The sequence below is a fragment of the Sinohyriopsis cumingii genome, chromosome 15, assembly GCF_028554795.1.
Source record: "Sinohyriopsis cumingii isolate HCF-2022 chromosome 15, ASM2855479v2, whole genome shotgun sequence".
In the NCBI taxonomy this organism is placed as follows: Eukaryota; Metazoa; Mollusca; class Bivalvia; order Unionida; family Unionidae; genus Sinohyriopsis; species Sinohyriopsis cumingii.
The window spans coordinates 62445081-62469241 of NC_142975.1; the positions used below are offsets into that span (position 1 = coordinate 62445081).

General features: G+C 34.6%; 3 protein-coding genes across 5 annotated transcripts in view; 1 reads left to right on the forward strand and 2 right to left on the reverse strand.

Annotated features, from left to right (window-relative positions):
- Positions 1-794, reverse strand: part of LOC149781933 (general transcription factor IIH subunit 2-like) — a 49356-nt gene extending 48562 nt beyond the window's left edge. Inside the window, exon 1 of the mRNA XM_089936133.1 lies at positions 678-794. Coding sequence (XP_089792259.1) covers positions 678-733 — 56 coding nt within the window. The 5' untranslated portion in view covers positions 734-794. The remainder of the gene's footprint in view (positions 1-677) is intronic.
- Positions 795-6672: 5878 nt separating this feature from the next.
- On the forward strand, positions 6673-12020 carry LOC149781934 (zinc finger HIT domain-containing protein 2-like). The gene is made up of 3 exons (XM_089936134.1): positions 6673-6781; positions 9218-9636; positions 11131-12020. Coding segments are annotated over exons 1-3 (1278 nt in total). The 5' UTR covers positions 6673-6780; the 3' UTR covers positions 11989-12020.
- Positions 12021-15273: 3253 nt separating this feature from the next.
- Positions 15274-24161, reverse strand: part of LOC149781935 (uncharacterized) — a 127436-nt gene continuing 118548 nt past the window's right edge. For all 3 annotated transcript variants that reach the window (XM_089936137.1, XM_089936136.1, XM_089936135.1), the window contains exon 33: positions 15274-23263. In XM_089936137.1, coding sequence (XP_089792263.1) covers positions 23186-23263 — 78 coding nt within the window. In that variant the 3' untranslated portion in view covers positions 15274-23185. The remainder of the gene's footprint in view (positions 23264-24161) is intronic.

Consider the following 24161-nt stretch of genomic DNA (forward strand, 5'->3'; position numbering starts at 1 on the left):
TACGTAATGTTGTTTTTTGCATTAGACTTCATAATCACAGATCTAAATATTTCCTGGGATAAAATTGTGCACTATTTAACATTACTTATTATTTCTTGATAGCAAAAACGAATTCTGAGCATATTATTATATCACTCTCACTTTTCTGTCCAAAACAAGTCAACTGAGTCATCTTTAGTTTTATGGTCACCAGAGTGTATTCAGTTCAATAAATGTTTGTTTAGTTTTTTTTTTCTTTCTTTTACTGCACACCCTTTATGCTTCGATCTATTAGTATAAAAGTCTACTTCAGAAAAGTAATATTGCACAAATTTTAAGTCTGTTCCAATGTTTACTTCAGTTCCCGTCCGTTCTGGTGATTATCTCCACGGGTTTGCCATTTATTTGTTTACGGAGGTACATAACATATAAGATGTAGGAAACATGCATTCATCAAACTATTACTTTTTCTTTGATTTTATTTTTGTTTTCAATTTTATAACAATGACGTGAAATAAGCGAAGAAGCTACTGTCTTCACTTTTCAAGCTTAAACAAGGTTCATAAAGAACAGTTTGTAACGGGAGTGAACCCATCATAAGTCTAACAGTACTGAGTACAGTATATATGCTAATTTTCAATATAAAAGGGGATCATCTATATATCATAAAGATTTTCAGCTTTTTTAATTATGTATACCAAGATCTCTCGTATTCTGTCTCCCATCTATAACCCTTTTCGTCATCTTCTGCCATGTTTACTGTTATGATTTTAGCTCTCCCTCTCAGTCCAGCTGCGGTCCCCAACGTTAAGTAAAGTTACTTCCCTTAGGTTTTGACTGGTTTACGCTGAGCCTAAAATAAAATCGTACTTTCTGTCCAGTCGAGATTTTTTTATATACTCAAAACAGCAGCAGTTAAATTTGGGCCAAGATTACGACTTAAAGCGCTAAATGTCGAAAAAGAAATGGTTTGTGACAGACTATATATATATATATATATATATATATATATATATATATATATATATATATATATATATATATATATATATATATATATATATATATATATATATATATATATATATATATATATATATATATATATATATATATATATATGTGTGTGTGTGTGTGTGTGTGTATGTATATACATATATATATATATATATATATATATATATATATATATATATATATATATATATATATGTATATATATGAATATATATATATATATATATATATATATATATATATATATATATATATATATATATATATATATATATATATATATATATATATATATATATATATATAATAGAGACAAACAGTCATACATATAATTATATTGTTATAAAGGATATACATTATATCAATTTAAATTATACAATTTTATATAGTGCATTAACATTAAGTCCATTAGGATACAGAGTATCTAACTTATGAATCCAGTAAGTTTCTTTTATGAGTCTATTCATGTCACCATGCACAATATATATTGGCATGAAAGAAAAATCAAGTAGAGAGTGATTATTGGTGTTAAAGTGTGTTGAAACATTAGAGGAAAACTGAGGATCTCTATAAAAAAAAAAAAATTATGAAAGCGATGATTATTCATTCTCTTTGAAACCTGTTGTAGTGTTTGTCCAACATATTGCATGCTACATTTTTTACAGGTTAATAAATAAATCACATCAGTTGATATGCAGTTAGTGTTATCGCGTAGAGAAAATACCTCTTTTGTATTGGCACTACTGAAAGAAGCACTTTCTCTTATGTTTGCACATTGAGAGCACCGGTGTCTGTTACATTTAGATGACGAAAAGTGTAATTTTTATTTTCTGTCTGTTTAGTTCTAATTAAAAAATCTTGCAAATTCTTGGGTCTTCTATAAGCGAGAATTGGTTATCAATAAAATATTTACACGCTTCAATACCATCTGCATGCGGAATGTTGGTATATAGTGATGTTACGTCTAATGATACAAGGACTGAGTTATCAGATAGCTGTGGAATTGACTTCAACTTTTTAATGAAATCAGTGGTATCTTTAATGTATAAAGGAAGTGATTTCATTAAAGGTTGTAAAACATTATCAATAAATTTGGATAGGTTTTCAGTATATGAATTATAACCTGATATAATTGGTCGTCCTGGATAATTTAAAGGTAAATTATGGTCAGGATTTTTTTGAGTTTTGGGTAATATGTAGAATTGAGGTGTACGTATGTTAAGAGGGAAAGTATCAAATTCCTCATATAGGGAATTATTATTTTTAGCAATCTCATTAATGCATGTTTAAATTTTTTATTTAATTTCTATTGACGGGTTTTTGTTAATATGTTTGTAGTATTTTTCATCATTTAATTGACGTTCACAGAATTTTAGGCGTTTGTGTTGTTTTTTTATCATTATATATATATATATATATATATATATATATATATATATATATATATATATATATATATATATATATATATAGTTTGTTTTTGTTTTCTTTTCGAAACTGCAGCACTTAAATTAGGGCCAGGATACGATTTGAAACGCTAAAAGTCGAAAAGGGAAAGGATTGTGATAGACTTTGACTAGTCCGAGGTTTCCCTGACTCTTGTCACTCCAATTTTGATATTTGGACATTTTTGTTGAGGTGTAGGGTCAGAGTCCATTCCCTATCGAAAAGTTGGAATTCGCCGACACGATTTGGTGTCGGCATGGGGTAGCCGCTTACTAGCCGGTCCAACAAACTTCAACGACCTTTCATCGAGATATACCTGCATAAAATATCAAAAATGGGGTGGCATGGGTCAAATGAAACTCGGGCTAGACTCTCTCTCTCTCTCTCTCTCTCTCTCTCTCTCTGGACTCAAACATGTTGATCAGACATAAATTAAGTGTGAAGCGTGTTCTATCTTTCCAGGAATAAAAACTTAAAACACTGCGTACTTGTTTAAATATTTGTGAACTTTGAAAAATCACTTGGTAAGTTTAACTTTCGTCTAAAATTAGATTTTGTTGCATTTATGCGTGTTATGTGATTCTGAGATTACATGATATAAACAAAACAAGTAAAAGCTAATGTGCTGTTTATTAAATTATAATGAAGCTGTGTCTGTTGTAGAAATGCCCCTTCCACTGCAACTAGCCCTGCACCTTAAATCATCATCCTCATCGTCCTTGTTATCCTGTCTTCGTCATCATAACTGTCAATTTCATCAGTACTGCAGTAGCAACAGCTGACACAAAAAACAGCGAGAACAACAACACAGAATCCTCATCCGACTAATATATAAAATTAGAACGTTTCAGTATTTCGATATTTTTGTGATGTAATGATATTGTTACAAACCAGGGGTATTTGCTTGACCGAGCGGTGTCAAACCCTGGCGCGATTCCTGTAGAAGTCATAAGTTTCTCCTAATTCCAAAAACTTCCATACAACTTTTGTTGTAAATTAGAAAGCCCAAAGTGTCCATTCTACAAATATTTTTGCTCTAACCAATACAAGATTACAGATCTCACATCTTTTCAAGTGTCTATCAACCGCACATCTAAATGGTTTCTCATCCACTTTCTGTACCGTTAATATTTTAATCCGTACAATTATACAACTTCCCCTAACACAGAAAACTATTTTTACTACGCCACCTTATGCCAGTCTAATCTTGGTTTCGAGCCACATTTCGCCTGTAAAATTGCATTACATTTGCCACCATTGCAACATAAGCGGTATCCTCCGACGATGGAACAGTCCCTTCTTGCTTCTTCCATTGTGTTATTTACCAGTCTCCAATCATAAATGCTACACCTGGAGTCACACATTCAATATACACCATTAGATTTTAACAGGGACTATGGAACGACAGGGCCACTCTGACCCGAATTCACCAAAGGCAAACCATGGCATAATGGAAACTCGCTAACACTTCACTCCGTTATGTTTGCTCCTAGTAATTGGCTAATTATTTCGGGCTAATGAATATTTCCACGGAACCGATTACCCATAATCAAACAAGTAATCACAAAAATCTAAGAATTCCTTAAAAATGCGCGCTATAACCAAATGCGTATACCCCAAATTTAGTACAATATCTTAATCCTTTCGTCTTTTAGTGCTACTTATGCTTGTCAGAGACCAAACTTATTTGCCACAACCATTTCTCAGAAAAGGGCAGGAACCCCCAATACAACACAACCCTGCCTACAGTAACCAGATACATATTAAATTCGCATACAGACAATCGCAATAAATATCATCTTTCAATTTAATATATAAAACACACTATACAATTTGTATGAATATGGAACGTAAGTAATAACAAAACTTCATGCAGAGACCCTTCTTGATCAGGATATTTGTACACCGGCCTGCGTTTAACATCCCTAGCCATCCATCCCAACACAAAACAAGGTACTAGCTTAAAGCAAACGCACCGCATAAGTGCCAAAACTGAAGATATTGACGACCCATCACCCCACCCTAGACTTCATAGAATCAATTTATTGAGTATCCTCCACCCCACGCAGCACACTAACTCTCCCCTACTAAATTTGTTTGAAAAAAATTATATTTCTTTTTTATTTTATGAACAGGCTGTGAAATGTATACCAGTATGAGCAAATTTCGATCTAAATTTCACACACACACACACACACACACACACACACACACACATATATATATATAATGGAATCAAATCTTATAAGAATGAAGCATTTATGTTAATTTGGGAACAGTGAGAGCTATTATTCCACCAGTAACTAAGAAAAATGTGTTATATTTCAAATGCACGTTTTACAGGAAATTATACTGTATAATATGTTTGCAGTATATAATGTTACTTCATGCCTGATTAACTGATATCACCTGAAAACTCTATCTCCCTTTCCCTCTCTCTCTCTCTCTCTCTCTCTCTCTCTCTCTCTCTCTATTACAATGACGAAATAGTATTGTCTAGAACTTTCGTTCAAATATGTATTACATGTATGTATCATCTAATTTATGTCTATTAAAATAGTCTCTATAACAGAAGCAATGTAATTTTGCCGGCTAGGTTATCTACATTCAAAGTTAAATGTTGTATGTATTAAGTATTTCTCTCGTCGTTCCTAACATGCATATCAGCATATATAAATGCATAATTATAAAGGATTTCAAATTATTAAGAGAGAGAGAGAGAAAGATTGTATTTTTCATTCATTTTATTTAAATATATTTTAGAATTTAGTAGAATTAATAAACATTTGTTGAGAAAAGCAGGGGACATATTATTATTGGGGGGGGGGGGCTCCCACTTTTTAACAGTGTGAATCAACTAAACCGTTTCGCAGAATCAGTTTTCTTAACAGTGGGATTGTTAAAAACATCGCATAGAAAAGTTTTAAGACCAGGAACTTCTCTGGAAGGGGTGTCCCCTTACCACTCGGTGTGTGTGTGTGTGTGTGTGTGTGTGTGTGTGTGTGTGAAGTTTTTCAACGTTTTTTTTTTTAGTCATATCGCTACGATGTCTACAGTGTGGTAGTTTATAGTGATGTCAAGCACTGGGGCACCATGCCGCAGACATGTAGCATAATGTCCAAGCTAGTCACATTATCCTGACAGCAGACCTACCAGTCCCAACACTAACATCTTAATGCTGCGCGCCAAGCGAGGCAGCTGTTAGTACCATTTTTATTAAGTCTTTGGTATGACTTGGGCTAGGACTGAACCCGCAACCTGCCGCATCCGAGGCGCACGCTCTAACCACTAGGCCACCGGAGCGGTCCCTCTGATTACTTTCACAAACCTCTCTACTGGCCTACTATTAAATAACCCTCCCCCTTAAGCGACGTTTCTGGAGATCATCTTGTCCGATAAATTAACCCCACAAATCTGTGTTGATACTGATGCGCGATGTTGTGGATATGATGTCATTTGTTCAATAAAATATGCAATTTTGCTGCATGCAGATCATTCCGGAAAAAACCTGAGTACACTTTAGACACATGCCGGTAAATGATAACAGCCATATCAAGCGCGAAATTTAAAATGGACACAGGACAGATGGCTGTGCTATTCTACATGGATTTACAAGTCACCAAACATAGAATTTACTCCGGAAATATAATATGCATGTCACCAAAAGAACCCTTCAGCCGACGAAAGCTGCACAGCCACGAGAAATACAGATGAGTGTATAAAATATACACCAATGTGTGCAGCAAAATATGCATGCAGATAATTGCAGCTTTTAATTAATAGGTGATATCAGCCCCTCACCCGAAAATCAATATCATCACGGGTGAAGGGCTGATTTATTGGCCTAGAGATCATTCACTGAGAATCGCATGATGTTTTATGGTATAGCAACATATTTTTCTTTTTGTTCTTCGTAGTTACTTATGATATAAACTTTACCGAATCATGATACGGTCATGAAAATATAAAAATAATATTTTTTAAAATGATAATATTATAATTGTCCCATTTGTAAGCATATTTGAATTTATAGAAAACTTTTGGTGCATGGATTATACCTATTAGAATTTATGTAATTTTGTAACCAAAGACCGTTGTAGTTATCGTCCTGTAAGTTTTATTATCACGTTACCTAATAATAACCGTTCGACGTAATTCGATGTTCCTGATTGCAACAAGCGAAAGTTTGTTTATGAAAAACTTCAGACTGGTTTTGTTTGATATGGGAGGTAACTCTAAGTAGTTCGTAGTAGGGAAGTTCATTCAAGGTGCACACATAAAGAACAGTTTTAACTTTATCCTAATTTTGACCGAAAATATATCATTGGGTCAAATTATAGTAAGTTTTGACTAATATAGATTTCTTTAGGAAATGAAATAAGATGTGCATCAGTTACGAGTCTACATGTCTGTAACCTACTGTTGTTAAGTGACACTTTTTTTTGGTTTCTCGTGCATGTCCGTTTCGGCTTGCTATCTTGATCTTATTTTGCGGCTACATTATAACAACAGCATCAGCATTGACAAAAAGAACTTTAAATTTGACCGTACTCATTTTGATAAGGTATCGATTTGGTTTTCCAAACCTTTAGCTTCATTTAATTCATAGATGTGGCATCACTCAGTTATTGCGTAATGTTTTGTATAGGCAATTTCAGTTTGTTCTGTCACTAGTCCTACAATGTAAGACATAGCACATGCTATTATTGATTGAGTTCTATGTCATACTACACAAATAACAGGCGTGTAAGGGCCTCGAGTGGTCTAAAGCACTCTTCATTACGGATGACTGCCATCTCACCTCTGTCTGCGTGGGTTCGAGTCTAGGATTCGGCCCATGTGGGTATGTGAGAAAGCTTGCCAGTAGCTTCTCGTGGGTCGGTGGTTCTTCCCGGAGTTTTCCCAGGTTCTTCCTCCACCATTAATACTGGCCGCCATACATAGCCTATCGTGTACGGAAAAATGGCGTTAAACCCAACACGAACAAGCGTGTTAGCCTGTTCCAATGTCGGTTGACATCGGAACGCATGGTCCAAGTTCGAGGAATATCTCACACACTTTGCAGCCCATATATACACTTTTCCACATATTGATATGTAATTAATATACTTACTGTGCTGTTTTATCCCCACGGAATCAAAATATGACACTAGCAGATAAATGCATTTTCATTTTCTGTTGACATACATTTGAATTTGTTGAAATGCGACAGTAGTCGAGGTATGCTGAAGTAGGTTAATGTGGAGGATATGTTTCTTGAACAAAACGAAATGTTGCTTACAGTTCCAATATATATTTTTATTCGTTTCACTGAAGAATAAATTTCAACTTAACCCAATTTCGGCCTTCCCAGCATTCATCGCATTCCAGCCAACTGAAATAATGGCCAACAAAACTTGAAAACAGGTCCATTTCTTTTGTGAATATTTGAATTTAATAAAGGAAAAACATCAGAATAAGTAAAGTCGGACTAAAGCATTATGACTTTGTGTAAAAGCGTCGTTGTTTTAGTTGCCAGTTGTGTGAGATATTCCTGAAAATGTGACTTTCATTACTATGTTTGTCGACATCAAAACATCTACACAGGGCCAATAGTTAGTCAGTAAGACCCTGATGCCCAAAACATAAATATCAGCATCGAGGTCTTACATGTAGGACTAGTTCTGTTATGTGACGTTTAGCTGTTTAGTTTTCCTTCTAGAGCAGTGTTTCAGAAACGGCATCTGTTTCTGATAATTTGGTATTACTCAGCAAAAATATTCCTGTTGTTAATAGATGTTGTTTCCAAAATGGTTTTGAATCAAATATTGTGTTGCAAATCATGTTTATGACATATGTGATTTTGGATTTTTAACGTAGCTTTAAACAAAATTCAGTCATATCATTACAATATCTGCAGTGTGGCAGTTTATAGTGATGTCTAGCACTGGGGCATTGTGATACAAACATATAGCATGATGTCCCACCCAGTCATTCATATTATTCTGACAGCAGGCCAACCAGTCCTAACACTAACCTCTAAATGCTGAGTACCAAGCAAGGCAGATGCTAGAACCATTTTTATGTCTTTGGTATGACTCGGCTGGGGTTGAAACACACAGCTTCCGTCATCCAAGGCGGGTGCTCTAACCACTTTTGCTACCACAGTGGTCTTGTTTTTTGCATAGCTATTATAGGAAATTTTCACTTCTTTAGTTATTGCTGTTCATGTTTCCCATTTTGTTTTTAATCTTTTGCTGCCTTACATTTGGCTTTAGCATAAATTTTGTTCAGTTTGTTATTTCTATAAACCACGTTTCTGACTTTCTTTGCAATCAATAAGATTTACCCAGTTGTGAAGAAACATTTGCATCAGATGTAGGAGATAGAAAAGATTTTAAAATTTTCCATTTTTCTTACATGTACGTGTCTGTCATATTTCTAAGACCATTGAAAGATTAGAAACTAAAAAAGTCACTGTCTTTGGATCAATTCCATCAAAATCTCTTTGTTAAAGAAGTAGACTTTTTTATGATTTTCTTTTTTATGTGATGCCTGCATAGCGAATATGCAGGCTGTCATATCAAGATCACTAAATGGGTCAGGTATATTAATGAAGAACCAATCTACTAGAGGCCAGAAAGAATTTTTGCTTATTCAGGTGGGTCCTTATTTAGGATTATTTGTATGTGTTTGTGTGTGTGTCCTTAATTTCTTGGTTTGTAGCAACCTTGGAGTCCTTGAAAAAATGGTGACTTAACATTTGCCAACCTACAATGCATGCTTTCTTTTTCAGTGGTGAGAATTATGGCAAAGGTAGATGACGAAGTTTTGATACATGCCGAACAAGATGACACAAATGCAGAAATTTCTGCAAGTGGGAAAGGAAGAGTTTGCACCTTCTGTCTAACTAAACCTCCAAAATACACTTGTCCTCGTTGTAATCAGGTATATTGCTCCAGTGACTGTTACAAATCAACGAAACATTTGAGTTGCTCAGAATCATTTTACAAGGATTGCTTTATGGAGTGCTTAGCTGACTTCAGAGCTTCTTCTGGTGATAAGAAAAAAATAATGGAAATGTTGAACAGGGTTAATGAGGAAACAGCCGTCGACTTTGATGATAACCTTGAGACTGAAGACTTAGAGGAACGAATCCAGGCTCTGGATCTGGATAAAGATGCTGATAAAATCTGGGACATTTTAACAGAGAAGGTAATTTTGAAAAAATATGTTTATTCATTTAGATATATTCATATAGATTTTAAGAATTCACTTGCAACTGTTTAGGTGCAGGAAAATAGACAGAACTTGAATTAACCTTGCATTGTTAATGCATGCATGCACACTGAAAAAGGTTTCTTGGTAAATAACAAAATTGGTGAACATAATTCTAAATATGCAAAACAAATACATTTTTGAAAGCTGTCAAAAAAGAAACTGAAACTGAAACCCTTTTACTTTTTTATGAAAATGGTGGACTAAGAAGTGCATAACAAATTATTTGATCACCATCAATTGATATATGCTTATGTTTGATCTTCCATTTTCATGCATAGCATAGCAAACATTGTTTTATATACTTTTAAAAAAGATGTTATATATTGCTTGAACTCTAAAGACAAGACTTGTATAAAGTGCTGTTCAGGTTATGATTTCTTTTGTTGATTTTGGTGAAATTAAGTTCTGCACCATTCCCACTGTTTCAGGCTTTAATTCATTTAATGAAAAATCTGTTATAGTGAGGCATCATGTAGGCAAATTAATGTTATTAATTATATAGTTATTGGTTAGATGAACTTGTTGGTTATAGAATTAAATCTGATTCAAAACAAAAGTTTTGCTTAATTACCTCTCTGTTCTTTTCATTGATATCTTTTATCAGGACTTCATGCATGCAGTTTTGATGAACATTTAGTTAGTAACGATTTAAATTATAAAAATTTGGCAATCATAATAACATGTTTTGTTAGTAACTTTGATAAATTTCTCAGATTTTTGTCAGATTGAGAATCTACCTTATCAGTCTTTTATGATACTTCAGACAGTGTTTTTATTAGAGGGAGAGGTAATGGAAGGGATGGGGTCACTTTTCAGTTGTTCACTTTAACACGTGGAAAATTTGATGATCTTGACAAAAATGTTGAGGATTTTCTAAGTTTAGGGAAAAAAATTGAATTTCTTTAGAGCTTTTTAAAGAAAAATTGAAAACAATATGGCTGTTGTAGTTCACTTAAAAAATTATTACTAAACAAATAGTAAGATATTCAAAACATAAATTTGATATACAAGTTATATGTTTTGGTAAAATTGGGGTCTTGTGGGAATGACTTTGTACTTGCCAGGTGATGTGCATGCACTGAGCTTTACTAATTTTCCATTGGCTTTTTGTCATGACATTAACTACCCACTTCTTGTCTTTTGGGAGAAGAGATGAAGAAATCCTGAGCTGCAGTTTGGCAAAATGATATCATTTGTAATGTCATTCAACTTAACAAATGTTTTTCTTTCTGACTGGGCATAGTATAATTGACCAGTGAAAATCCAATAACTTTTCTTCTTATTTTGTTCAGATGGATTTATTTTTCTTAACATCTATTCTGGAGCTTTCGCTATATTCTATACTTTGCTAACAATTTGATGCCATATAGGGATATTCCAAACTTCAGGTTTCCATTATGATCAACTAAATCTGTAATTTTCTTTCAGGAAAAACAAGAGTTTACAGCCATGGTTAGGGAAGGCTGCCTAGGCAATATGGTTGAAGTTTGGATTCCATGGTGGGAGAGCAAAAAGAATTTAATTGTTGAAGAGGGAAAACGAAATCAGAGGGAAGCATCTCACCCAGAAATCAAGGGCGGCATCCCTGCACTTTCTGAATTACTTCACAAATCAAAACCTTCTTCAGATATAAAGTATAATGTAATAAATTTGCTGTATGGCTATGCTTTTATTTGTCGTTTACACAATGGAGAGCATTGTGAGACAGCTGTGGAAAGTTGTCAAGAGTTATTGGACTTGTCAGCAGCTTTAGGTCCAGGGCAAGCATGTGCATCAACAGGGGAAGCAATTCAAATGTGCTTGGATAATTTGTTTCAAAACAATGATTATGACAGATCAAATGTTTCAGAATTAAGTATTTCTGTCATTAAGGATGTCGCAGCCATTATACAGTACAAAACAATGGATAATCCATTATGTGGTCTTATGGGTGCATTGACTGAAGTGTTGCACATATTAAAAACTGCAAAGAAAAATATGTCCAAGGACTGTAAGCAAAAAAGAAATCAAGCTTCAAAATCCAAAGAAAGTAGATGTGTATTTGAAGGGGATATCAAATCATTAAAAAGAAAGTGTTTCCAAGCAGAGAAAAAGGTGGAATTTTTTTTAAGCTGGGCCCAAATGTATGGACTGTGCCTGGATGGGTTGGTTTTGGAACTTGAATTGCAACATTCTGCCAGATATAGTGAAAAAGAATCCGTGAACCAGTCTAAGAATAAGCTAGAAAAGACCTGGGGTGGAAAAGTTAAACCAAAAGATAAAGTTCTTATTGAAGAGATTTCTTGAGGTGAAATAAATGAAATTGCTTTCATTAGTCAGTTGCTTTTTCTTTCATTGTTTTGTTTCCCCAGCTAATTTTGTGCTCTATTTGACCAGAATTTAATCAGGTTTCACATATCGTTGAGCCTTAAAATGTCCGTAAATTCAGAGGGTTGGCTTGAAAAGACCTTGAATGTTAAAAATGTTGGTTGTTGGTTCTTCCTCCACTCAATATACTGGCTACCACGTATGGTCTATCATGTGCTGCAAAATGGCATTAAACCCATAACAACCAACAAACAATGTGGCTTTTGGTTTTAAAAAGTGGTTGAATTTATGGAAAGGCATCTTTGAAAAATCATCAGTACTGTCAAAATCATATTACAAAAATGTAATTTAAAAAGAAAAAATAATTTTCGCTTTCCCTTGTAATATGATAAAATGTAGCTCATGCTTGACACACCATGAACTGTGTATACAACTGGAATGTAACCCATTTTATAGTGGTTGATAGCATTGAGGATACAAAACGAGGACCAGTTGTAAAGCGTATGCTTTGGATTTTTAACGTAGCTTTAACAATATTTCATTCATATCGCTACAATGTCTGCAGTGTGCCAGTTTATAGTGATGTCTAGCACTAGGGCATCATGCTGCAGACCTCTAACATCATGTCTCACCCCGTCACAGTATCCTGACACCAGGCTCATAATTCCTAACACTAAGCTCTTAATGTTGAATGCCAAGTGAGGCAGCTGCTAGTACCATTTTTATAAGTCTTTGGTATTACTTGGCCAGGGTTTGAACCCATGAGCTCATGCATCTGACGTTGATGCTGTAACCACTAGGCCACTGGAGCAATGGAAAATTGTAAAGCTTTTGACCAGATATTGGATATTTCCTGCATGCAAGAAAATCCTCTCAAACTCATGAATAGTGAGAAACAAAGAGAAAGGCAAAATTGTCTTGTCATGCTCGATTCCTTTTATGGAATGTGATACAAAATAAGGCTTGTGGAACTTTACCCATTGTCTCAAGTGAAATGTTAACAGTACCACTTTGATCAGGGCTTACTGACTTGCACTTCTGGACTTGTTGAAAATTTTTCATGTGAGTCAAGTTTACATCCAAGAACTATCCTAAACATTTGTCAAAACGTGTCATTTAAGAAATGACGACATCCTAGCTGAATGCAAGTCCAAACTCAAAGCATTGTTGTAAACCTTGTGACCATGGACCCAAACATATTTTTTCCTTGACCCAAGCATGGTTCAGGCAGCCCCCAAGTTGTTTCTCAAGAAATAACATTTTCAAGGAGTACTGCTTCTTACAGAAGCTTTCTCACATACCCACATTCTTACAGAAATTGAACTTTTTCCAAATGTTACTTTTTTGGATCACTGCATCATCAGACACAAAAGTAGAAGAAAATTAATGAAGTAATTTGTGCACCACTGCAGCAAAGGAATACTACTCCATCTAAACTCCTGCTGCGTCATTTGATTCATTCAGTGTTGTGATATTTTTGTATTCACTATTGTAAGATGTACATGTAATAGAACACATTCGAATTTTAAAATTATATTTTTTAAACAATTTCATTGTTTTGTATTCCCTCAGTAAATTCCATGATTATTTCAGCAATTCAAGGACTTTTCAAGGATAAAATCAACATTTGTCAAATTTAAAGAAGAACCATGCCATGGTTTGAAAAATAATGTTGTATTGCAGCATGAATTGTCTTTGCTTAACAACATGACATTGCAAATACTGACGGAGTCCATACAAGGGTTAAGATAATTATAAAAAATACATAACAAATGATCTTTAGATGCACACTGCATCTAATGTTTCGTATATTTGACAATCCATTTCAGATTTAATAATATCAATTGGAATAAATTTATCAGAAATTCATTGACAGAATTGTTTTTTGAGAAGAAATTATCCAAATGATCTCATGTTTTCTACTTAAAAGTTGTTGTTGTAGGGTTTAACACCATTTTTCAGCACATGATATGCTATACATGGCAGCCAGTATTAATGGTGGAGGAAAAACCCAGGACAGAACCACTGACCCATGAGAAGCTACTGGCAAGCTTTCTCACATACTCAGATTGGCTGAATCCGAGACTCGAACCCACACAGACAGAAGTGAGATGGCAATGATCCGTAACAGAGAGTGCTTTAGACCACTCGGGGCCCCCTACTGAAAAGTAAAATCAAGGACAAGGATAGCAATATCATTCCTTTCCTTGTCAAGGATCATGCTAGTTTGTCAAATATAGGTAGGATTATCAACAAATATAGGGATCATTTGCAATTATCCTGTAATAAAAGTATTAGAGTATTATCTTGCTTCACTGAAACAGGCCTACACTTGCTTTACAAATGAACTAGTAATCTTGAAGATCTCCCTGCTTGTTTAATTCATAGTGACAGCATCTACTTGTGGTTCATTACCTATATGTAATAGACACAGATGTTCAGTTTTTTCATTAATGAAAATACATCTTAAATAGCAAATAATCTGTGTTATGATACCAACTGTGCAAAATATGTTGGAACAATTTGTCAGCAAGTATCGAAACAATATAGATTTTACATAAATTACTTTATCAGTCCATCCTGTTCATCTCACTTTGTCATAGATATTAATGACAGCTTCCTTAAGTTGCCAAGCTTTTCATTAACGCCAAATGATCTTGATAATTCTGAAATGTAATATCTATTGATGGAAATAGTGGATTAACAGTTTAATCCAAAAAGTTAATTAAAAGTTTACAATATTTATTAAAAAAATTACGTATTTCAAGGAAAATAAAATTGTCTATTTCTTTATCTATATTTTGGCTATAAAAGGGTTAAGAATTTGGAGGAACTGAAAAACATTAACCTAAAGCTTAATGTAAATCTTCGAAAGAGATCAAGATTAGTAACAGATAATCTCTTCCATCTTATCTAACATAAATTAGTGGGGCCCCAAGTGGTCTAATGCGCTCTCTGTTATGGATCACTGCCATCTCACCTCTGTCTGCGTGGGTTCGAGTCTAGGATTCAGCCAATGTAGGTATGTATGTGAGAAAGCTTGCCAGTAGCTTCTCGTGTGTCAGTAGTTCTTCCTGGGGCTTTCCTGGGTTCTTCCTCCACCATTAATACAGGCCGCCATGCATAGCCTATCGTGTGCTGAAAAATGGCGTTAAACCCCACAACAACAACATAAATTAGTATGACTTAAAACCTTCAAGGCATTAGTATTCCCAGTACATTGATTTCTCACTCTTTGTACCAAAAAATGAATAAAAGAAAGAACATGATATTAGAATTTTATTTTTCCTTGATCAATTTATGCAGTCTGTACAAGTTTACATGATGTACGCATAAGAATGAACAAAAAGTAACAATAAAATATGTAGCCAACTTGCCAAATGAAGTAGGTGCACAGAAAGATATTTTTCTCACAAATGGGTTCTGGAGGGTATTCCAAACTCTTACTAAAATTTTATGAAAAGCAGTCCAAGTACATTTTCATGGATGCTATGATATTTACAATTTAAAAAAAATACATTTAGACCACATTCTAGGAGAGTAGAAAAGACTGAAAATAATTTTTAGTTACTAAATCTTTCTATAGCAAAGTAAAAAGTTCTGAAAGTGTTCTGTGAAGACTGACTTGGTTGGACATTTTTTCCATAAAATATATCAATCACTTTTAAAATGTTAAAATCCTGTGATGACTACATGTGATGCACTATGTTACTGGAGGCTTTTTCATTTTGGCAAAAACTCCACATCTTTGTGACTTTATAGTCTGAAGCAGTCTCACATGTATATGTACACAACAATACACTTATCTGTACATTATTTACATTTGAACATATTTACAGCATTAACCACAGTGGTTCAGTGGTTAATTGTGACCTGAATGTTGTTTGTTCAGTATTCAAAAACAGATCAGCCCAGACTGATTACCATGGCATGTCCTTCGTCAATGCAATTTCCTCTACTGGTCTCAGCATCATATAACCTTCAGTGTTGATATGCCATAAAATACCAACCAACAAAAAGCTAGCTAAGCCTTTCATGTTGAGCCCATCTCCAAGTTTTGAAATGAAATAAAGGTCATAGCGACCTTCTTTTGGTGGAAAGGTGTGTTAAATGAGACCATGGCTCAGGATTTTTTCTCTCCAAGCACTCATGAGAAAATTGTCTATGATGGGACACAGTGATCTTCAGGCATTGAGTGTTTGTCACAGGTGTTATGTGCATCCGTTGCCAGCCCGTAATGCTTTCATGGGTTGAGTACTGGATACTGTGGGAGAATGTGTCACCAAATCTGCTGATAGTTATGTTGGGCATCTGCGACAGAACTAGGTGCTGGTTGCTGTCTGTATGCAGGATGGGGCATAGAGGGAAGATAGATCACCAAACCAGTGGTAAAGAGCAAGACTATGATGAAGCTGGAATGAACTTCATCTGGGTCAGCTGACATATGCTGTTGAAGTTCAGTACTGGCTATTAAGGGAATAATCGCCATAGCAGGGACTGGGTAATGGATGTGGTGATGAAGTGTCCAGGACTAGAATAGTAGTCTGTGCTGTGGTGTTATGCTCTGGTTGTGGCACAGTGAGCAGTGGCAGGGCTGTAACTCTGTGTTAGGCCAGTGATATCAAAGATTGATGGATCTTTCTGCCTGTAGTGATCCGGTCATCAAAAGCTGACAGCTGAGGCAGTGTCAGCGTCCGTACCGACAGCATTGACATTTTTTTATTCCTTATTAGCCTTTGTCATTGACCTAAGCTGGTGTCCGTCTTGTTATTATCTTACACACCTCACATTTTGATCTTGATCTCTTTCTTAAAACCTTTAGTTGGAAAATGCAGACACATAACAGGTGATATCAATCAAGCACTGTGTTGGCTTACAGTGAAGCAGGCATTAGGATTAAGATAAATGCCAGAGAGAAATATGGATGCCAATAATCATTTTGGATCTATCTTTTACAGAAATTATCTCATTATTTGGAAATAATGATCATTTAATTCATATAGTTTACAACGAAAAGCTGTGGACTAAGATGAGGATGTAGGTAGGTACGTACGTACATACGTGTACAGTGAAATCCCACTTTAACAGGATTTGTTACAATACAAATTCAAATAACGCACTTTGTATCATTTTATGTTGAATTCCTGAATTTGGTTAAGTACTGCAAAGTTATATTGCCAAAACTAACGAGTCTACTTAATAATTTGTCAAGATGTATTGAAGACTAAATATCAGTTTCTTGCTTATTTTTTAAAGTTCTTAGCTCCTTAAACAGCTGATAATTGGTATTCTCATTATTACTGAACATCAACAATAAACTCATCAAGTCTTCTAAGCATTTGTCCCCAATACATCCTGTGCATAATCACTGCTTAACCCAGCGTAAGCAATATTCAACAGAGGATTGCTCAGACTAATGGCAGAAACATCCAAGCACTAAACAATGTGGTTATCTAAAAAACTTTTCTCATTTAAATTTTATGTCAGTTAAGTTAAGACCAGCAATGCCTGTTTAATCGACACTCATTTACCAAACAAGGGCATTGCTGAAGTAAGTTTATAACCTGAATGTTATTGTCACATAGATTAACCCTCATGCTAACATCAATTTCAATTATTCAGATATATACAGGCTGCTATGTACTGTTGACTGGAACAGAAGAAATTTAAGTTGTTGGGGTGGAGAGATTTGCTGTTATAATCAAACACACGGTGCCCTGTTTCTGCTCTGCAGTATATCATAGTTGTGTGTATGTTTTGGATTTTTACATAACTTTATCAATTTTTCAGTCATATCACTACAATGCCTACAGTGTGGCAGTTTATAGTAATGTCTGTGGGGCTTATGTCGCACCTAATTACATTATCATGACACCAGGCTGACCGGTTCTATAACCTCTTAATACTGAGCATCAAGAGAGGCAGCTGTTAGTACGATTTTTATAACTCTTTGGTATGTCTTGGACAGGGTTTGAACCCACAACCTTCTGCATCCTAGGCGGACGCTCTAACCACAAGGCTAATAGAGTGATCTTATCATTGTCATAGATACTCAAATATCACTGACTAAAGACCTTTCTTTCCATTATCATTTAAAGAACAACTAAACTGGATAGCTGGTGATTGTTCTTTACCCATGATCCTTTATTTCTAAACATGGCTGAGGCATACATCTATGAACTGATCATTTCAAGTATATACACCTGCATGAGTTTCAGTTGAAGTATTATTGAAGCCAAATACTGTTTCTCTTTAGAAACTCCCACTGTCTGATTTATGCATACAATTGTAAGGAAACAATCATTCCCTTTGGATTTGTCCAGCATGTATAAATGTATCCAAAAATACAGTATTTCTTACATCAGTGTCATGTATTAGAAAGAAATTAAGTATTTAGTTTACAGAAATTAAGTATTGGGATTAAAATAGAAAACAACAAAGAAGTTCTTGAAATTATGTTTCTCTTTGCAAATTGTCACCACACAGGATGCATCCCTGGTCAAAGAGGTTGCCTCCATTATTTTATTTTTTTATATTTGTATTTGAACTACTCTACATTCCCAATTTCACTGTGGGAAAACAATTTGCAAATACTATTGACCACATGACAGTCATTTATGATGGCATTAATTAGCTTATTATAGAATGAAGCTCGATACCTGAAGTGCAAAATATTCATCTACAATGATGATTTAGAAAGAAAATGGAGTTTATTTCCTTGCAGAAAACTCAGAAGAATCATCCAACCTCATGAAAGGGCTCACAGTGGAAGGTATTTGAAGTGCCTCTTGTAAGAGCATGTTAATCAGGCATAAAAAGATGCAGTAGTTGACTAATGTTAATAGCTGCCGATCTCTTTAAGGGGAAACCACTACCATCTTACTTCCGTTTTGGCAGGCACATGATCATTTAACCCTGTCTGTTACTGAAAACAAATCAAAGGATATGGTGAACAGCTCTTTTACCTTTTGAAGGGTTGGATTAGCAAGGTAGTGGATGTACTCTTGACATATTGAGATAGGAAATGCATTTAAAGAAAAAAGGTCACTGTGGCCATTTACTACTAAAAAGTATCTGCATAATGAACGTTTGATTTCTTGAAGAAACTACAACAAAAAAGATATCTAAGCACTTATACAAAACTACTAAAATACAACATGTAAAAATCTCATAGTTGTTGGAACACAAGAGATTTGTGGTACACTCTGTCTCTCCCAAATTTTTCTACAATTACTTCTGTATATGCTTGCACACAAGTAGAGTCAAACTGCAAACAACATAGATCCTAATCTGCTATAGCATAAGGAACCTTCAGATTAGAGTCTGTGTTGTTTGTTTTACTGATTACTCTTTAAAAAAACCTGCAAAGACCCAGATCTGCTGGCACATTATACAATGACAGGTCTAGGTATTTGCAGTCGGGCTCATCTTATAAGTGAGTGTATATGGTACATGATACTGAACGCTTTAACATAACAGCATTACTACCATTGCTTTACCCCATCAAACAATAGTGATACCTTTCACTTACCTGTGCTTTGCAAACAAGACAATATAATTACCCACGAATTTGTTAAGAATTATTATTTAAAAATTAAAATTCTCTCAGACTCTATCCAAGGTTATTGAAATGTTAGACTTTAACGTAAGTAGGAATCTTTCTTTCCAATAACAGTCTACCAAATTACAGCAGAAAACGCTAATGACAACAAAAACTCTTACTATTCAGAAATTACAATTAAGTGAAGATATAAAGACAAGAAAGTTTGAAAGAAAAGGTTGAGTAATACATTTCTGTGTTTAAAACTTGTGTTCAAGAGTTTCAAGAGTACAGACTCTTGCATAAGCTGTCTTGTACCTTTTTAACTTGGACTAATATAAAACTTTCACAACAAAAAAAAGTAAAAAAGGAAAACACATCTATTGATATATGTTATGAATAAATCCCAGTCCTAACAAAAAAGTTAAATCTCTTTTATTGCAATGTAAAGCATTATTATAGTAATATTGCATTATTATAGTAATATTGCATTATTATAGTAATATTGCAATGTTACAGTAATACTGTATTTGCTCCTATTGAGTTAACAGCAAAACTGGCGAAACACTAATACACATTCTTATATCACAGACAGTCCAAAGACACTAGTTGAATCAGCTTTTTTAAAAAAAAGAAAGACTAAATACTTATAGGAATTCACAATAAGGGGAAATATTTATTCCAACTCTTCAGTAGTTTATTACCATTGTGTGTGATGAATAATTGTAACTTTATAGGCATACATTATTTCAATCTTATTAAAATCAGTGTTCTAAGTGAAGATCTGACAGCAACTGCTTAGGGGCCATGTTTTGGTGACCATTGTTATTACAATATTTGCTAATTTTATCAGCCAATCAGATGAAGTCTTATATCTTAGCATTTGGGAGGATGAGCGGTATGGCTAAAGAGCATCAATGTGTGCCAAATGATTTGATTCACTTTCCAATTTCTGATGGCTGCATTTCCATTGGCTAATTCATAGGTCACCAGCACATGACCCCTATGCAGTCGCTGTCAGATCTTTATATAGCATAGTGCTGTTCTGATTTTAAACAGATTGACATTATTGTGAAGAAATGTAAATTGTACACAAATATTAAGATATAATGAGTATATATTTTCATAGAAGCTTTTCTGCTTATTCTATATTACTGGCATTTATTTACTACGGGTATTAAGAATTACTAATCACAGATATGAAAGTATAATACCCACATACCTTGGATAAAATAGTTATTAGCCAGGCACTGGGACAAATGCTATACAGAGATATGCCAATAAAACCTTGAACATTCCAATGATGATACCATCAACGAAGGACATTGCATCATACATACATTTCCTATAATTACTTAGGCTTCCACCTGGCACACCAAGTCAATCAATCTTTCCAATTGCTGCCGTTCCATCCACGATGGCATTTTCCAAAACAAAAAAGGTAACACTGTAGCTTCTGGACTAACCTTATTCAAGTTGTTACCAGGCAGATTTAGTGCCAGGACAGTTAGTGAGCTTTTTTGAAGCCAAGGTATACATATCATCTGGCATTTCTTTAATGAATAAGGTCATAGCAAGAATGGTCCTCTTATATTTCTGGCATAACAAACAAAAGACAGTTTGACTTTTAGCATGAACCCATAAACTGTATCAAAGAGAAAGATGCAATAACTTGACAACTTTGTATCTGTATTCTAGTGCAACTTACTAGTAGCCCAATTTTGCATACATTTTATAATGTAAACTACCTCAAAATGATAGTACAAGTTAATGGCAGTTCTAAGATTCTGAAAGATCTGATGTATTCTAATTGTGTCAGTCATGATGCTGTACATATATTATATTAAACTTTGAAAATTAAAATTAAGATCAACAGAACAAAATGGAGAAATAGCATTTAGTTCATACAAATGACAATTATTTTGACTGATTTCATTAATAGCTTTACATCATCTTTCAAAAAGATCAGTTATTGTGCATCTTCTTCCAGGGCATGGGCTGGATAAGAGGTTTTTTGAAGAAACACCATATGATGTATATAAGCAGATAAAAATTGCTGGCTAAAGATTGAGCATGCCCGAAAAAGATAGTTAACTAGCCTTGTTCCCAATCTATAAGTTCAAAAAGCTGTATTCGGCTTTCATATGTAACTCAAAATACATATAGCTTTCAATAGAAATTGTAATTTGGTCCAAGTGCTATACATTTTGGGGCTAGAATACATTTGTAATTACATGTTGTTGTTGTTGTTGTTGTAGGGTTTAATGCCATTTTTTCAGCAGACGATAGGCTATAGATGGCGGCCAGTATTAATGGTGGAGGAAGAACCCAGGAAAACCCCGGAAAGAACCACCAACCCACGAGAAGCTACTGGCAAGCTTTCTCACATACCCACATTGGCTGAATCCGAGACTCGAACCCATGAAGACAGGTGAGATGGCAGTGTAAGATAGGCTGTTGTCTACAACAGCATCTGTGCGAATTGTGCAGCAACAAATACATTTATCTGTATATTTCTCTTTGAATACATTAAGCATACAGTTATCAGTGGTGAACCTAATTAGACTCTTTATTTAAAAAAGTTTGTGGTTTTGTGGGTTTAACACCATTTTTCAGCACGATAGGCTATACGTGTTGGCCAGTATACTAGTGGATGAAGAACCAATGGGAAGCTACAGGCAAGCTTTCTCACATACCCAAAATGTCTGAGCCTGAGACTTGAACCCACACAGACAGAGGTGAGATGACAGTGGTCTGTAAAGGTGAGCACATTAGACTTGTCAGCCATCTCAGACCCCTTTTAAAAAAGTAAATTGGTCACATTTATTCCTATTGTTATAGCAATGGTATGCATTATATTTTCAATAAGAGCTATGTAGAGAAAGGTCAAACATGTGACATATAGCTGAACAAGACAAAAACAAACTCTAGATTTACCTGCAGTATCTTAAATGGGATATGCAGAGTTTACTTAACAAGTTACACAGTATCTTACTCTGGCTTTGAATTATCTGCAGTGGGAAGAACTATGTAATGTCAGGAAACTGATGCACTTGACTGACTTTGTGTGTCAGTTGAAGCTTGGGTTGTCATGGGAAATTTATTTATGAAGCAGTATAGACACTGATGACATGGCAATGTTTGAGACTGTATTGCCTTGTGTGAAAAATATTAAAATATAAGTTTAATAAGAAGTGTTACACAAAAAAAAACAAAATACATAAAAAATATCTAATCTATGTGAAATGCCCTTTTGTAATCATGCTCTTCGTCTTCTTAGCATTAGTTATAATCATTTAAATCTATAGCAATCAATGTTATATCAAATCTCCTCCAGTAAATTTTATGCTTTATTCGTAAATATATTTTCAGCAGTTTTTAGTGCTATACTATGATGTACTTTCAGTGGTTTTTGACTAGCAAGCCAGCTAAGTCCATAATCAGCAAAGATGAAATCAAGAAAGATTCCAAGTCAAGTGATCATGTAGAATAAAATGAAAATTTCCAGAGGATATCAACTTCACTCCATGAAGGCACTGGGATGCACATCTTGCCTGTTTTTCATAACAGATAATTTAGGAACATCGAACTGAGTTGTCATGATGTATCTATCTTCACCACAGGTGTGATACTATTTTAGATGTCAGTAACTTTGCCTTTGCGACCTCTTGTTCTCCGTGTTTCCACCTTGTGTACTTCATTATCTTGAGATTTCTGAAATGTTAAAATGACAAAATTATTTATATGCATTAACAGATTCTGAACTTTCTTTTTCTAAGTGACTGCGTATTATGAAAAGTTACTAGTAAACTTGAGTACAGTGGTCCCCTTTTGAGATACCACGCACCCAATAACTAAGAGCACCCTTGCCCATCACCAAGATAGTATTTTACTGCATTGTCCCCCTAAAGAGAGGACACCCCTTTTATAATGGCCAGATTTTTAGTGCAGAAGTGGTGTCTTATTAGAAGGGGCAACATTGTAATGTCAACTTCTATATCAAAACTTCCCTATACAGACCCCTCTAAAAGCTGGCCACAAAATTTAATCCCAAAAGAGCTGTTTTAATAATAATCCAACATCTCTACAAAATATTAAGCAGGTTTTAAAAGATATGAACTTTTGACCAAAATCTGTCTTCAAGATGCGTGGTAAAACAGTCTTTAGACCACTCCTGGAAACAGCAGGGCTTATCCTGAGACAAAAGAAAGGAAGCAGAACCATGCATGCCAACCTCAGGCAAGGAAAAAGTGTAATCCAAGTGAACAAAAAGAATAATCCAAGCAGAACAAGAGCAATCCACATATAACATGATACAAATTCAATGAGCATATGTACAAAATGATTTATTTATCCCTCTGGACTATTAGCATCAATTTACTGCTTCAAGTTTTCATATATAACACTTTGAGCTTTAAAAAGCAATAGACTCTCATATTGCATTTCAAAACACTTTGTACCAGCTAAGACTCTGAATGTTTTGCAAACCAGTAGAGCTTAGTACTGGTTATAAAGCCTGGATCTGAATTCAGTTTTTATTTTTGTTAACAATACTGAACTATCTCTCACAGTAAGCATTAGAATGTTAAGGAACCAATATTCCTTTCATAAC